The following is a 13971-nucleotide window of genomic DNA, read 5'->3' on the forward strand; positions in this document are numbered from 1 at the left end:
GAAGAGACGGTCCGCCACGCCGCAAGGGGGCGCCATGCGGAAGGCTCGGTACTGTCTACCCGCCCGCATGCTCTGCCCATCTTCCGCTCTCGGCCCTGAAGCTCTCGCGAGAGTTTCTGGGCGTCTCGTGGCTGAGGGGACAAGATGGCCGCCGCCGTCGGCGAGGGGAAAGGCTGCGCGGCGGAGGGCAGCCCCGCGGCCCAAGGGGGCAGAGAGGGGCCGGGGGGGCCGCCCGCGGAGCCAGAAAGAGAGGGGAACCCCGCGGCGGCCATGGTGCTGCCGGGCTTCGGCGACGTCGACGCCTTCGTCAAGGTGCGGGGCGGGGTGAGGCGGGAAGGGCGCCGTGCACTACAGCTCCCGGCGGGCCGTGCGGGGATCCTGTGAGGATGGCGGGCGGGCGGCACTGCCGGTGGTTTGCATTGGAATAAAGGCGATATCTGCGTGCTGCGGATCGAACGGTGTCTTAATAGGCGAAAATCCTGCCATGAGCGTTCGGCGTTGGTACTCAATCCTCTGTTTAAGGGGTCCTGATGGTGTGAACGAAACGACGTTAAAAAGCATCCAAACAAAACAAGGCCTTGCGTTAATGTAACCGCAGGGTTGGGATGGAGCGTTTCTGTCAGCACAGCGGGGCAGGCGGTGCAGTAACGCGGTGTTCCCACACAGCACGCCCTCGGCACCATGGTGGCCACCACGAAGGCATCCAGTGGGCTCCCTCAGCCCGGCGATGAGTACGACTTCTACCGCAGCTTCCCCAGGTTCCGGGCGTACTGCGCGACTCAGGGCCAGCGGCTGCTGCAATGGTAAGGAGCCAGCACAGCCACGGCAACTAACAGTCCCAGACAGGATTGTTTGGAATCTCCGGGCTGGTTGGTGATTAAAAGGGATGTTTTAGGTCACCTGTCTGATTTTAGTTGAGTTTCAGACTGTTTGAAATGATGTGCTTACACGGTGCTTTTAATGGTGTTGATGGGAGCGAGTGGGGACTGTTGTGAAATGCTCTGGGGGAGACCTGAGAACAGCCTTTCAGTATCTAAAGGGGTATATAAGAAAGAAGGGGACAGATCTGGTGTGATGGAACAAGAGGAAAGAGTTTCAGACTAAAAGAGGGGAGATTTTAGACTGGATATAACAAGAAAGTTTTTTACTGTGGGAGTAATGAGGCTGCACAGAGAGGTGGTGATGCCCCATCTGTGGAGGCACTCGAAGTCAGGCTGGATGGGGCTCTGAGCACCTGATGGAGCTGTGGGTGTCCTTGTTCACTGCAAGGAAGTTAGACTAGATGGCCTTTAAAGGCCCCTCCCAAACAGTTCTGTGATTTAGAAAATTACTTCATAAAGAAATCAGTCCTATTAGTATTAAATAACTCTTATAGGTGTTTCTTACATTTGCTGTTTGCATGTTACTTTAGGTACTACATCTGATCTGCTTTCAAACTTGTAAGATGTAGAAAGTTGAGAAGAATTGCGTGGTTCGGTGTTCAGTTTATTGTTATTATTACTGTTTAAATCAGTAATAACTGTGCTGTTCTCTTGCAAGCATGAGCAGGGTGATGCAGTACCACGGCTGCCGCAGCCACATGAAGGACCGCAGCAAAGTCACGGAGCTGGAAGATAAATTTGATATGCTGGTTGACTCCAATGACATCATTCTTGAAAGAGTGGTGAGCAAATCATTCCTCAACATTACTTGTATAAGGTATTCAGGTACCACAAGTTTTTTTTGTTAGAATGCTTCCACTATTAGTGCTTTTGCAATTATGTTTAGTATTTAGCATAGCACAGTAACTGAGCAGGTGTTTGATTTTCATTTTTGTTGTTTTTTTCCTGGAATTTAGGGTATTTTACTGGATGAAGCGGCAGGAGTGAACAAAAACCAGCAGCCTGTCCTTCCTGCTGGGTTGCAGGTGCCACAGACGATCGTTTCCAGCTGGAACCGTAAGGTGAGGCTGCTGCTCTTTTTCCCAGCACTGGTGCTGCAGTTTTCCAGTGGATTTCAGTAGTTAAATGTTCACTTGGACTTTTTCATCTGTCCTCACTCACCTCCTTTTTCTCGCAGTATTGGGGTCAGTGAATGAAAGGCTTCTGTTAAGCCATGTTGGTTTGCCTTCTTTTTAATAGGCAGGAGAATACCACAAAAGATCTAAGTCTGAAACCTTCCGACTGCTTCATGCCAAGAATATCACTCGCCCGCAGCTTAAGTTTCGAGAAAAGATTGACAATTCCAACACTCCCTTTGTACCTAAGCTTTTTATCAAGCCAAATGCTTTGAAACCATTGGCTGAAGGTAAGTTTTTTTTTGTTGTTGATGGGTAATCAGTTGAGAATATTTGACACAAATCTGTCCTGACAATCCAGAAGAGGAAATATTGACTGTAAAAGCAAGCAGGAGCAGGAGATGTTGACTATTTGGATGAGATTGCTCTGTGACTCCATTGTATGACAGTGTAAGATTTGGTCAGCGTACAACATCTTTTTGTTGGTATACAGTAACTAATCTATTCCCAACAGATATTCTGCTGCTTCTCTTTGCCACCATTGAATTTCCATGAGAGTCCCCCTGGCAGGAGGAGTTTTGTTGGTTGGTCTGTAAGTCTGCTTGACTTTACAGATACCCTTTCCTAATAAGTTAGAAAAGGAGGTACACGATTAGATCTGGCTTTATCAAAGCTGCCAGTGAAACATCTCATTTCAGCAAGGTGTCACATTTCTGCTGCTGATTCACCTCGAGTCTGCACTGATGTGGATGTAATTTAGAGCACGGGAATGAATGAAAGTGTTTTCTGAAGATTTCAGTCTCTTTCCAAGCTCTTGAGCAGAGACACCTTGCATGTTTCTTAACAGCATCCTGTTCAGACCCAGTAACTGGGTTATCACTGGAGCTGCAGACACAAATCTAGCTGGAAGCAAAAGCTGTAGGTCAAAATTAACAAGTTTTTGATGCTCTGTGACTGTAAAAGGGTGCTTTGGTGGGCGGAGGGGAGAGATTAGTAGACTGAGAGTATATTTTGTCTGGGACCTGGTCCAGTTGTTCCATATTGGTTGTTCAGCCCTCACAAAAAGCGGACGGGAACGAAAGGAACGCCCTGAAGATTTGGATGTCCCAGCTGCTTTGGCAGACTTCATTCACCAGCAGAGGACGCAGCAAACTGAGCAAGACATGTAAGAAATTAAACCAACAGCGAGGTGCTTGGAGTGCACTGCTGAACGTGCACTTGTATGGTCCCTTTGTGCTGATGACATCTGTGTGTAACAGCTCTGCATGTGTTTGTCTGCACACTGTGTTGTGTGTGATCTGCTGTAGTCATCTGGAGTTATTTTAAACCTTATCCTTAACAAGAGACGAAATTATTACTCAGTAGGGAAAGTGCCGTTAGCTTTCAGAAGTCTCCGTCCGCTGGCTTTGTGACTGAAATTTAGTCTGTGCCTGTTTTCCTACTTTCCACAGGTTTGCTCATCCGTACCAGTATGAGCTGGAGCATTTTTCTCCACCAGATGGAGTTCTTAAGAAACCGGAACCCCAGGTTGGTGCCCATATTAATTAATGAGCAGATGCAATAAGTTTACAGCCTTGATGAATTTCAGAACTGAGGGGGGGGGATCTGGAGCAGGAACGGACAGAGAACTTACCATTCCTACTGATTTGCTCTGCCAGATGTACAGACCCATCAAGGAAACACCCTGTCGTTTTATCACCACACTGGATGAGCTGGTAGAACTAAATGAGAAGCTTATGAACTGTAAAGAGTTTGCTCTGGACTTAGAGGTAATCAGTTTGTGTTTGCTATTTAAAAGTTACATGTATGATCTTAGAACCTATGAAACTGCTCTGTTCTTCCAGGCTACTTTGTAGCCCTCTCTTTATCCTGCTTTTAGTGCTTTCTTACACACGTTCAGTTCATGGCCGTGACCTGTCAGACATTTCTATTTCTAGAGTCCCGAAACAGTGGCAGCGTTTTGAGCTTTTTAGTGCTAGTGATGGCTGCACACTTCATACTGAATTTGTTTTTAGTTTTGCCCATGCTGTGTGCTGCATTAGTGAGTGCTCTGATTATCTTGGCTTTGAGACGATCTCTGTTCATTTTTTCTTCCTTCATTTGGACTGTGTTTGTTTTTGTAGTCTTAACCTGCAGCCGATTCTAATTAATATTTCTCTTCATGTTTTTCAGCACCATTCCTACCGCAGTTTCCTGGGCTTGACGTGTCTGATGCAGATTTCCACTCGAACAGAAGACTTCATTATCGATACGCTGGAGCTGCGCAGTGACATGAGCATTCTCAATGAGACCTTCACAGACCCAGCCATTGTGAAGGTCAGCTGCCATATTCACCAGAATTCCTTGTTGGTTTTTGTTTGATTTTGGTGATTCTTGTTCTGTTTGGTTTATTTTGTTGTTGTTGTATTTTTGATTGATTTTTTTGGTAGTCCTGCACCTAATGGTGGAAGTCAGAGCAAAAAGTAGTCTGATCCTAGATACATGAGTATGAAACCCCACAGCACTGACAGCCTGTAGTAGAAACGTTCTTCATGTTATCCTCAATTTCTGTTGCTTTACAAGGTCCTGCACGGTGCTGATTCAGATGTGGAGTGGCTGCAGAAAGACTTTGGCCTGTACTTGGTGAACATGTTTGATACTCACCAAGCTGCTCGTCTTCTCAATCTTGGCAAGCACTCTTTGGACCACTTGCTGAAGCTGTATTGCAGCGTGGATGCTGACAAGCAGTACCAGTTGGCTGACTGGAGGATACGGTAAGAATTGACCCCTTAGATGGGCTGAGCTGCAAGGTAGCACTTAATCTTGTTTGTGTTGTTAGGGTAGGAGCTTGTTTCTAATTGCAAGCCCTGTAGCTGTAGGTTACTCTCAAAGCAAACAGGCACAGCATTTACCTGTAAGTTGTTTAAGTTGTTTTAAGTGCTGTATTCTTCTGTGTTTCTTCAGAAATTGAGTTATTTGGGGAAGGTGTGAGAATATTATTTAATGAAAAGCTCTGGGAAGCTCATTTCTTGGGGACAGTGCTGAACCACTGCAATATTGCAGAGAAAGTCAGCGTTTGGCTTCTAAGGAGTCCCCACAAAAATGTTTGGTCACCCATGGTAGATAGAGCAGTGTTCTGTGAGCCTGGCTATGGGGATCAGCTGCACACCACAGAGGTCCCAGATTTAGTTTATAGGCTCTGAAGAAAGAAAAGGGTCTTGACTAGTGCCATAGCAGGCACTTCTGTCTGGCTCAACTACACAGCAGTCATGATGTCCATCTGAACAGGATGTCATCTGAATGAGTGCACAGTGTGTTATTGCTGTTGCCCAGCAAGTCCTTCAAGGAGGAAACAGAAGTTAGTATGTTTTAGATTCAGTTTGTCCTAATGTGTGCTAAAAAGGAAAATCAGCTGGTGGGGGGCACCTGAAATGCATAGTGTAATTTCGGCTCTTTTTCTAGCCCTTTGCCCGAGGAAATGATTCAGTATGCTCGTGATGACACTCACTACTTGCTCTACATCTACGATAAAATGAGGGAGGCGCTGTGGGAGAGAGGCAATGAGCAACCCACTCAGCTGAAGGTTGTGTGGCAGCGCAGCAGAGACATCTGCCTGAAGGTAAAGCTTCATCTGATTGGATTACCTGGATCAGAGTACAGGCTTACCACGATATCAAGTCCTCTACCCATTTCTTCATTTGTTGCATAGGCATTTTGTTTCGTTTTCTCTACCTGTGTGTGTGAAATTGACTGTATGACTTCATACATGGCTGTGTGCAGCCATTTGCTTCATGAGGCAAAGTGCCTGCATTCAGATTCCCTCTTGCTATTTTTTGAATGCAGTCATACCTTGGCCTCAACAAATGTGCCCTTCCCCAGGGAAATGTTATATTTTCAGTTCTGCTGGACATCCCTAGCAGTTCAAAGCCTTGGTGGACTTGTCTTGAGACAATTTTATTGTCTGTGGAAAATGCTGACTCCAAGAGACATTATACCTGAGTTTATTCCATCCTCTTGCATCTATGTGAGATTGTGTCTTAGTGAAGCAAGGCAACCGAATAAGCACCGATCTGATAACTGATCACAAGTCTTTCTTTTTTTTCCTGTCCAGAAATACATCAAGCCCCTCTTTTCAGATGAATCCTACCTTGAGCTCTACAGGAGGCAGAAAAAGCATCTCAACACGCAGCAGCTAGCAGCATTTAGGTTGTTGTTTTCATGGAGAGACAAGACAGCACGTCAGGAAGATGAGAGTATAGGGTAGGAAGGCTTTTGTTACAGATACTGTCTTCAATGAGTGTTGAATTGTGCTCCCACCCCTGAGGGGGAGCCGCTCTGTTACCTGTAGAAATCAGTGTACTGCTTCGGGCTGCTATTTGCATGTAGAACAGAAGTGTGATTTTGTTTGAAGTAAATTCTTATGCGTATCTAGACCAGTCCTGCTTAATTTCTTCTTAATTGATTTGTGTCTTCAAGCAGTGCAAACTGGGGCGGACTTGTGTACTTGGAATGTATTTTTATGTGTTCTTCACATTGTGTTACATCACACTGCCTCTTTGTGTTGTAGATACGTGCTACCAAATCATATGTTATTGAAGATAGCAGAGGAGCTGCCCAAGTAAGTTTTGCTCATCCTTGAAGAGACTCGTTTGACTTTGATACACCTAGCAGAGTGTTTCCTAATGCATGATTTCTTTTGTTGTTAGTTCCTTCCAGCTGTCAGTACAGCTTTTCTATGTAGTTCTTCATGTTTGTTGTAGAACTAAATTGTGATTTTTCCCCCAGAAGCTCCAAATCTCTTCTCAGAAATAGATCTCTATGATTTTATAGCTCTGATACATTCCCTTGTGTTGCTGTATATCACACATCTGCCCCTGAGATTCCTACAGTATTACAGAGCAAGAGAGAGTAGAATTCCCCTATAATGTTTGGTTTTTTTGTTCCCAATGGGAGTTGAGTGGGGACAGATCTCTTTCCAAACCCAATTTATCCAACATTTTTCTCAAACATTTGGCACACTCATCATGTTCCATACCTGAGAATGATAAAAATGCCCTTTTAAGTGCAAGTCCATGGTTGGGCACAGCTTCAGTAGACAAACACTGAAAAGGGTAAAAAAAGAACAATGTTACAGCCAGGCCAGGGTTGAAGGAGTGAGTTGAGAGCTGTGTTAGTGGGTTCTCCTTACCTGCACAAATCGAGCACAGCAAAAATTTTCATCACTGAGAATATACTGACAGGTTGGTCTGATATGTCTTGTTCTGTCACAGCCAGGCCTGCGGTTATGTCCACTTGCACATCCTTTGAATGCAAATGCTTAACATATGAGCCATAAATACAGCACACTGAATTTTTTTCATTTCTCTTTAGGGAGCCCCAGGGTATCATTGCTTGCTGCAATCCAGTCCCACCGCTAGTTCGCCAGCAGATTAATGAACTGCATCTTCTCATTCAGCAGGCCCGAGAGATGCCTCTTCTCAAGGTAGGAGTAGCTCGTGTCACACGGGAGTCATCACTTGCTTTTCTTAAGTCAGGTACTGGGGCCGAATGGTGACCTGTGAGGGTGAGCTGTATGTTGGACAGGGCATTAATGAGCAATTAACTGACTTTCTTTCTCTCCCATTCTAGTCGGAGGTTGCTTCGACAGTCAAGAAAAGGACGTCTCTCTCCAACTCTGAGGTAGTGTTTGCATAATATTTATTTGTCTCCTTGCATCTTAAACCTTAAGTATGGGTAAAAACAACATAGCTACGTTCTAGCTTCCAGTAAATTGTTTATTCTAGTCCATTTTATAGATCTCTCCACTTTATGTTGGTGTTGGGTTTCTGTGCTAGACCCAAAACAGCAGCAGCTGCAAATTGGTATTTTACAAATCACCATTATAACAGCACTGAAGGTTTCATCAGCAGACACTCTAGATGACAGGCATTTGCATGTGTGTCAGTCTGTAATGGTAGGTCCTTGTGAAACCAAGTTTCAGGTGGACTTCTGAGGCTGACTCATTTATCCTCCTGCTTTAAAAGTACAACACCTCCATTAGCTGCTGGGTTTTTGCTTGAACGCCCTTTTGATGCCAGGTGCATTGTGCTCTGGCAGGTGGGTTTTACTTGAAAAATGCTCAGTCTCTGAATGTCACCCTTTGAATTTTCTGTGATGTATCTCTGCAGTATCTGAAATCATAAGGATTCATAGAGGAGTGTACTAATGGTGTTTACCATTTGAACCTTTCTGCAGAGGCTGGAGAATACCTTCTTTGGACCACACGACAGTTCCCGGATTCCTATGGATGGTTTTCAGAATAATTCTACTTTAGGTAATTTGATGAGCTGTGATAGATGTGACATGATGTGGCTTAGATAGGGGGAAGATAAGCAGCGCTGAAGAAGTTATCAGTGGAATCTTATTGCATGAAAAGGAAACCAGTATAATCTACATATATCTAATAAAGAAATCACTTTCTTTTCAATTTTCATGTAGAATCTACATCTGCACCAGTCTTGGAACGTGATTCTCTCTTTTCGGACAGTGAGACAACGATGAATATTCAGGGTGTTCAGCCAGAGTCAGCATGCCTTGTTGCTACTGCCACTGTCAGCATATTCAGTGTAAGCACTTTCTGTGGTAGTGCCAGCATTCAAGTGTTAGAAAACATACTTAATGTGGTATAAATGTGTAGTAGTGTAATAGTGGGGTGGGGTGTGCATGGAAATGCTTCTGGTATCCTCTCAAGCATGTGACATAACCAAGACAGTAAAGTTGGGAAGCCGGCAGATTAATTCTTCAGTGGTTTGTGTAAATGTTTCTTCCCTGTATTTTTGTAGGAACGTGATGAAGATGAAGGAAATGAGAAGGTTTTAACAACTGCGCAGAAGAAAGCTCAGCGTATAATGGAGTCCTTTGAGAATCCATTCAGAATGGTAAAATTCAAAATGGAGTAAAACCCAATATATATTTGCAGTGATGCTGATAAACCACCCTGTGCAAAGGATGCTCTGTGCTGTTTATCCAGGCTGCATGACAGGCCTTGGTATAGTGACAGCTCTGCTGGGACTGAGAGGTGGTCTTTGCACAGCACACGTGTGGATGTGTTCTCAAAACGTACTGAGTCATGTCTGTAGTAAACAGACCTCTCGTACTGCTTTATCAAGCCTGAGGTTTCCTTAGTTTGCATCACATCTTCATCTCTGGCTGAAATTAGTGAGCTGATTTTACTCTTCTAACGAAGAACAATAGAATACTTTGTAACAGATACGGAGCAGCAGATTACTGGGAAGCAGTATACCAACAACAGTTCTCTGCTGTGTGGTTGGAGGTTTTGTTTTGTGTGTTTGGTTGGGTTTAATTGTTTTTCCTTTAATGTTGTTGTTGGCTCTCGCTGTGATAACTCTGATTTTCCCAAAAGATGATCTTCCTGTAAGAGTGTTTCTTACACGTGAATTTGGTTTGGAACATTTTAAATAGCATTGTAGCAATGAGCTGACAGCGCTAATAGCATGTGCTGTATTTAAAGACAAATGTCTTTTCCTTTCTCTGCAGTATTTGCCTTCAGAACAGAATCCTGCCTATGTCTCACAGTCTGCAAAGTTTGACCCATCGTCAAAAATTTATGAAGTAAGACTGAAGTTAAAATTTCCTGCCAGTTACCAGAAGAGAAACAAACAATCAGACTATTTTCTTTCGGGAGCCTCAGCAATATCTGTTTGGGGGTTTTTTTTTCCTTAGAAAAAGAATACAAACCTGAAGAAACACAATGTGTTTCTAAATCAGTACCTCGTTGTTTGAGTAGCATTCTTGTCCTTCAAAGAACCAGAGATTGGAGACATTCTGCTCTGTAGTCTGGGTCTGTTGAAGCTACAAATTACCTCTGAAGTCTGCATCTGCCTTTGTTCTCATTGGGCTTGTTTGTAGCCCAGAACTCTTAAAGCCCATAGTTTTTACTTTACTTGGTGCAGCAGATCTTAATCTCTTTTACAATCCAATTTGATCTTTTGTCCTCTTAATGAAGGCCAGCATGTGGTAGCAAGTTTATAAACTCCCTTTTGCCATAAAACTTTAAAGAAAATGATGCCAGGTAATTTTTTTTCATTGCAGATCAGCAATCGATGGAAGTTGATGAGTAAGACACAAGTACAGAAGGAATCCAGGGATGAAGCAAAAAAGAAAGCAGCCCAGCAATCAGGTACAGCCCTTTTTCTCCTCAGTGTGTCTGCTTTTCCCAGTGACCTTCTAACCTCGCAGCTAATTTAGTCCTGCTTCCTACAGTAATGTTTGTTTGTGTCTAGCTGCTCGTGACCAGGCACAGAAGGTGTACAAAGAAGCAACAGAAAACGTTGTGTCTGTTCGTCAGCAAGCCATGGTATGTCACTGAATTTCATTCTTCCAGCCTGTCCGTGGTTCTCCCTTATGTGCAGCAACAAGCCCCTGGCAGCTGTGCTCTGCAAATCTTCACATCCCTCCCTGTCTTCAGAAAGGGATGTGTTGTGCTCCTGCAGCTCACTGCTCCTTGCTTGCCTGTGGGGTGACAGCAGATCTCAGCCTCAAATATCCCGTGAAATGACGGCTTGGCTTTTCATCTGAGAAGTGCCTGCACTGAGGGGTGGAAGGAAGGGAGGGGAAGCGGTTTGGACCCAAAGAAGAATGCAGTGCTTTCCCTCCCCACTGTAATTGCCACAGACAGCCCCTGGCTGTCACAAGCCCATGTCCACCAACAGCCCATCAGCATGCTGGTGCTCATGCCTGCACATAGATATATCATTGTCCTGAACTTGCTTCCATTCTGTGGGTCGTTTATACAGCAGGAACAAGCAAATAGGAAAAGGGAGAGAGTCATGAGTGAAACAGGAACAGAACTGCCAAAACCAGAGAAGAAACGGCCAAAAGCCTCCCAGCAACCAGAGGAGCTGGAAGCATCGAAGCAGTTTACCCCCTTTGATTACAGCAAGTTCAACTTCAAAGTGTTTGCGGGTAAGATCTGGATCTCAGCTCCAACGCTGCAGGCTGTGGAAAATGTTGCCAGCTGAGCCCTGACAAACTGTGTGAATCTGGGTGCCAAGGCAGTACAAATGGTTAAAATGCACTTACCTTGCAGGGGGGTAATATGGAAAGAAATTTACCCGGGGTATGCATAGTGTAGCATCCTTTATCTGGCTTGGAAACAAAACTTAGGAACAGGTAGGGGGTTTGTGGATTCGTTGTTTGCTTCTCTTCTCAGCAGAGAAAGTCATTGGTTTAATTGGGCCCAAGAAACTAGAAGTTAAAGGAGATGCAGCTCCTCATAATGTATCTATTCAGAAGCTTCTTACACCTTCAGTGACTGTTCTGGTTTTTTAGCTTGGGAGACCTCAGTGAAACCTCTTTACCATCAGAGATACACCATGAAGAGCAGCTCTCTTCCTAGCAGTGTTTAGTGACGGCTTCTCTCTTCTTTCCCATAGGAAGCAGCAAATCGAAGCAGTCAGTACAGTTTGATCCTGCCAGACAAGTTCACACAGGCAAGGTACAAACATGTCATGAAAGAAGTAACAGAACTGTTGGTGATCGTGTGTACCCAGCTGGGGAATTGTTGGGAAAGGTTTTTCTTTGTTGGAAAAGAGAACTCTTCCGGGATCTGCAGAATATTCCCTTGCAGCACTTGGTGCTGACATGCAGCTTCCAGTCACAAACTCATGCCTTGTATTACAGCCTCGTCTTAGTCAGGAGGAGCTTTCTTGGGGCCCTCACACTTTCCCATTGTTTCTCATCTGTTTATACTTTGTTCACAGCTACACCCTCCTACATAACAGGCACACCATTTAGGCTACCTCAAATTGCAATACTAAATTCAAGGCACCCTCCAGAATCCCAAAGTCACTCCGGTTGTGGCCTTGGCACATCCAGGTGTTGCCCGCATTCTCCACTGAGAATTTCTTCCTGATTTAATTTATTGCTAATTAACTTAAACTTCTCATTACTGATGGGGAGAATGAAGGGAACAACAGTCAGTGGACAGCACAGGAGAGATTTTGTCACCCTCATAAACAGATGACTCTGGCAGAGCTGGCTTTCTATATGCAGTGCTCACATATGGGGCATCTGAGACGTGACGTCAGTGGGCATTCAGGCATGAAATAATAGGTGCCCATCTGTGAATTCATTGGGTGCCCGGGCACCAGTTAATTTGCAAAGCTCATTTCTTGCATTTCAGCCTCTTTCCTGTACATGTTGCCTTCTTGTGTATTTAACTGAAGGGCAAATGGTTCCAGGAAGCCCTTTAAAATCATATATTAGGAGCAGAACAGGTTTATGCCTGATGGTTTGTGAATAGAGTTTCCTGCACAATTTGCTGTGTCATTGGAAGCTTTATTTCAAAGGGGAAAAAAAGCCAACAAAACAATTTAACAGTGAATGTAGGAGAATAAGGTTTTAGACCTTTAGGACTCCTGTCGAGGTGGGTACATGGGACGTTGTGCTGTGGTTAGACCAGCAGAACAGCATGCATTCAAGTGGATTCAGTGCACATACATATACATAAGTCATAAAGCATAAAGCCCACAGTGTAAACAGTGTTCCTTGAGGTAGGAGGGTCCTGACAGGATGTGCATCATGTGGAATGGACTGTATTTGTCTGCTCTTCACAGTATTGTTCTTTCTCTTCCATGCAGAAATTTGCTGGAGCTAACAAACTTCAACAACCGGCTGGAAACCGAAGCATGTCCTACCTGGCAGGGAAAGCTGATAGGTGTGTTGTCAGCCTGCTCTCATCACGGGGCAGTGTTTCCACTCCTGTGCCCCAGAGCCAGGGGCAGAGCACGGCTATTGTGCTCCACTGCTGGGGGAGCTTAAGCACGTTTAATGGGAAGCAGTTGCATAACAGCTACTTATGTTCATTTGGCAGCCTGATGTCAGTATAGAGGGGGGAAAAAGAAAAAGAAAAAGCTTAGGATTAATGCAAATAAAAGACAATTCTGGGTGGAAAGATTGAAATGTTGGGGTAAAAGTTTGTGTTAGTAGATGTGGGAGTCACTTCCTTTGGCCACAAAGATGGGCAGAGGTGGGGAGGACATTTGTCTTGTTCGGAGTGAAGACAAATAACAGTACTGCCAAATATGGATATTCTTGTTCTGAATATAGTTAATGTTCAGCTTCCTGGGCTCGATTCTTGTGAATTCTTTAGTCATAAAAGAGCTGTGCCATGCAAGGGCTGCACTGGAAGCAGAAAGGTTCTGCATCGTGACCTTTCTCAATAGAATCATTGTAAGCTGTTGTAGATTGTCAGTCTTGGGTGAATTTAGAGCAAGATTTCAAGTCTTTCTGTAACTGTCTTTTGCAGGGGTTCCAAGCACCACTGGCCGAAGAGATAGTCCTTGTTACGGGAGCTGTGGGAGCTGCTGCTGAAGGAAACAATAGTCAGAAGGACTGTAACCATGGAAAGGCAAATACTGGTCAATGAGCAGTTTTCATACAGAAATATTTTTAAGCCCATTAAAATCCTTTTTTTTTTTCCAAAAGGGAAAACATCTTAATTGCTTTGGCTTTTATTATATTCACGCTGTTCTTCATAGTTATACTCACAATGTTGCATTGTTTCTAATTTTGAAAGTTTGTCCTCAAACGCAGTCAGATTAAGCTTAAGTGGATGTGGAGGAAGCCTTTGGCATCTCTGAAGCCAGCACAAAAGTAATTGAGAGATTCAGTAGATGTGACTTAAGCCCCAACAGTCCAGAGGAGGAAGTAAGGCCAGGCTGACCTGAGCCCTTGCTTACACGTTGAACTGCACAGCTCATCTTTTGCAAGACAAGGTAATGTGAAAAATGAGAATGTTCCTGCCAGGGTTAGCATTACTGAGTAAAGGTGGTAAGGGGGGAGGTGTATAAGGGCTGAGGTACTTTTTAGATCAAAGTACATAGTTACTGAGTGAAAGCAATGCTTAAGTGTAGAAAATAGAGCACAGTATTGACTTGAGGAAAGCCAGAGAGGTTCTATGCGGCAGCCAGATGTCAGCACAGCTATCCTGATGC

At 44.4% G+C, this 13971-nt stretch overlaps 1 protein-coding gene across 1 annotated transcript; it reads left to right on the top strand.

The window, feature by feature from the left end:
* The first annotated feature begins 125 nt into the window (after positions 1–125).
* Positions 126–13467, top strand: EXOSC10 (exosome component 10). Its single transcript, XM_072354492.1, has 25 exons — positions 126–312; positions 667–803; positions 1540–1663; positions 1838–1942; positions 2121–2286; positions 3050–3161; positions 3448–3523; positions 3655–3765; positions 4169–4312; positions 4559–4749; positions 5438–5594; positions 6087–6235; positions 6543–6593; positions 7346–7457; positions 7604–7654; positions 8210–8288; positions 8453–8580; positions 8797–8892; positions 9512–9586; positions 10067–10154; positions 10258–10331; positions 10771–10939; positions 11410–11471; positions 12616–12692; positions 13284–13467. Exons 1-25 carry the CDS (start codon positions 145–147, stop codon positions 13312–13314), a joined length of 2733 nt encoding a protein of 910 aa, XP_072210593.1. The 5' UTR covers positions 126–144; the 3' UTR covers positions 13315–13467.
* The last annotated feature ends 504 nt before the right edge of the window (positions 13468–13971 follow it).

This window comes from Excalfactoria chinensis, chromosome 20 (assembly GCF_039878825.1).
Source record: "Excalfactoria chinensis isolate bCotChi1 chromosome 20, bCotChi1.hap2, whole genome shotgun sequence".
Classification (NCBI taxonomy): Eukaryota; Metazoa; Chordata; class Aves; order Galliformes; family Phasianidae; genus Excalfactoria; species Excalfactoria chinensis.